Here is a 2,298-nt window from a genome sequence, read left to right as displayed (position 1 = left end):
GGGGGGGAAAGAAAGGAAACAAAAAGAGGTATGTGACATTAAAGGTGACAAGAGAGAGCAGGATGGGGGGAAATACTTCAAACGGTATGGGAAGAAGCAGAAAGTATTCCAACATGTGTGTCGAAATGACAATGCTATAAGATATTCTCAGAAGAGCTTCTTTGACGTAAAAATTGCATTGCTTGAATATAAAGTTATATTGAGACAGAGTAGGCGCTGAATGTAAAAGGGAAGCCATGCACAAGAGACTATGCTAAGCAAACATTTAATGCTGTAAGTCCCCGAAGAGTTAATGAGAGGGATAGAGAGAGTACAAACTCAGAGGGTAGAAAACGCTGAAGTGTTCGCTTTTAACTATCTACAAAGTAATTAACTTTATAGAGGTGCGAACTGCCTGGGGTATGACAACGCAAATTGGAGACGAAAATCAGATTTGGAGTTCCCATCTCTTTGATAACCTTACATACAGTGTTGGAGTAAAAGTTGTTCCCGCATCCGATCCGGACATTGAGGATTGCCTTGCTAGTGAGACAACTTCCTGGGCCTTCGGCATATAGTGGTTGAGTAGCCAGTTCCTTTCCCCGCCGCCTTTACTTCCCCAACTCGAAGTCAAGTACCCTTTACTGCTGAGTGGGCAGAAGGGGGCGAAAAAAATCCGTGTCCGAACCGAGGCTCGAACCCGGACTTTCCGGTTCGGAGAAGAGCGAACTAAAGCTCCACCACCGTACCCTCACAGTGTTGGAGTTCGCCTATACAAATACAAATTACACTAAGTAGCTACTCACCACGCTAGGTCCGTCATCACTGCGCGTGACATTCACGTAGAAGGCGCCGGAGCTCGGTGTCAACTCGTACGCCTGAACTCCAAACTGACCAATGTCAAGGTCCTCTGCTCCCTGCAAGGGGAAGGACGTTCCAGTGGCAACATTTTCAGGCATGTTCACTTGGATATTTGATCGAGGAAACTCTGGTGGGTTGTCGTTTATGTCTTGAACTTTGATGACCACTTTGACCTTTTTGAAGAACTGGCTGATAGCTGATTGGACAGCCACTTGAATGTCAAGGTCGCAGGTCGTGTCAAATTTGCATAATTCTTCTCGGTTGATTCTACCGATCGCAAAAATCTAGAGGAAGAGAATAAATCGAAAACATAACGTTCACACATCGGTTTAGAACTGTATACTGTAACACAGTCTCTTGGCATTTAAGGAGCCGTTCTGTTGAATAGCACGTACCAATACTTTATGTAAACTAACTTCAGGCTTTAATGCATTTTCTCATCACTCAACAATTCTCGCATTGTATTAGTATCTGGATTTTAAAAAAATTCCATTCAAAATTCACTAACGCGTTCATTCATTCATTCATTCATTCATTCATTCATTCATTCATGCATGCATTCATTCATTCATTCATTCATTCATTTATTCATTCATTTATTCATTCATTCAGTTCTTCTTTCACTTAACCAATCTAATTCATTTATTCATTAGATCATTCTTTCATTCCTTCAACATTAAAATGTATCCTTTCATTCACTCATTGACCCAACCGTCCATTCACGTAAAAGAGGAAAGATCAAACAAAACAAGCAAACAAAAGTGAATAGACAACTAAATAAACAATCAAACAGACAAACAGACAAACCAACCAACCAACCAAACAAGTCAACAAACAAATAAACTGCCAACATACCTGCCCCGTATCCTCATCCACCCTGAACAGTGAGTCGTGCGGAGTGCCTTGAGGCAAGAGACTATACCTCAGAGACAATCTCACTCCGGGCTCCAGCTCTAGGGGTAATACGTCATCATCCCCAAGACTCCCAAGTTCAAGGCCGATCGTCTTCTCTTCCTCCACGGTAAACTCGACCACTGGATCCGCTCCTTCAGTCAGAATAACCACCTCGGATAATAGAACCAGTAACAGAGCTTGGGCCCACGTTTTCATTTTTGACGTTTGAAACTGTGACCTCATCATTATGTAAAATGAATTGAATATCGAGTACCTAGTCTTCGATTAAATTCCTATTGATACTTTGACGTTTCCCGGAAACGAAGTACCAAAATGGCTTCAGCAATTGTATCCATCGATTGTGTGTTCTTTATAGTTTTGTAATGGCTATACATACACGTGTGACGTCATGATATAAGTTTATGATGCACTCTCAAGATGTCGGACATTCCGGCTAGTTCCAATCACACCTGTAAGAAGAAATTTTTAATGAACATTAATACATTAGTTCACTTCCATAAATAAACAAATCGCTAATTCCAGGTAAGAAACGTTTCGAAATGA

At 41.4% G+C, this 2,298-nt stretch overlaps 1 protein-coding gene across 1 annotated transcript in view; it reads right to left on the bottom strand.

The window, feature by feature from the left end:
- The window catches only part of LOC101848741 (protocadherin alpha-6), a gene marked incomplete at its 5' end in the record, with an annotated part of 80,960 nt that extends 78,756 nt beyond the window's left edge, over positions 1–2,204 (bottom strand). The window contains 2 exon segments of the mRNA XM_013081150.2: positions 786–1,124; positions 1,696–2,204. Coding sequence (XP_012936604.1) covers positions 786–1,124; positions 1,696–1,980 — 624 coding nt within the window.
- Positions 2,205–2,298: the final 94 nt, after the last annotated feature.

This window comes from Aplysia californica, unplaced genomic scaffold (genome assembly GCF_000002075.1).
Source record: "Aplysia californica isolate F4 #8 unplaced genomic scaffold, AplCal3.0 scaffold00118, whole genome shotgun sequence".
In the NCBI taxonomy this organism is placed as follows: Eukaryota; Metazoa; Mollusca; class Gastropoda; order Aplysiida; family Aplysiidae; genus Aplysia; species Aplysia californica.
This window is presented reverse-complemented; position numbering and strand designations above follow the sequence as displayed.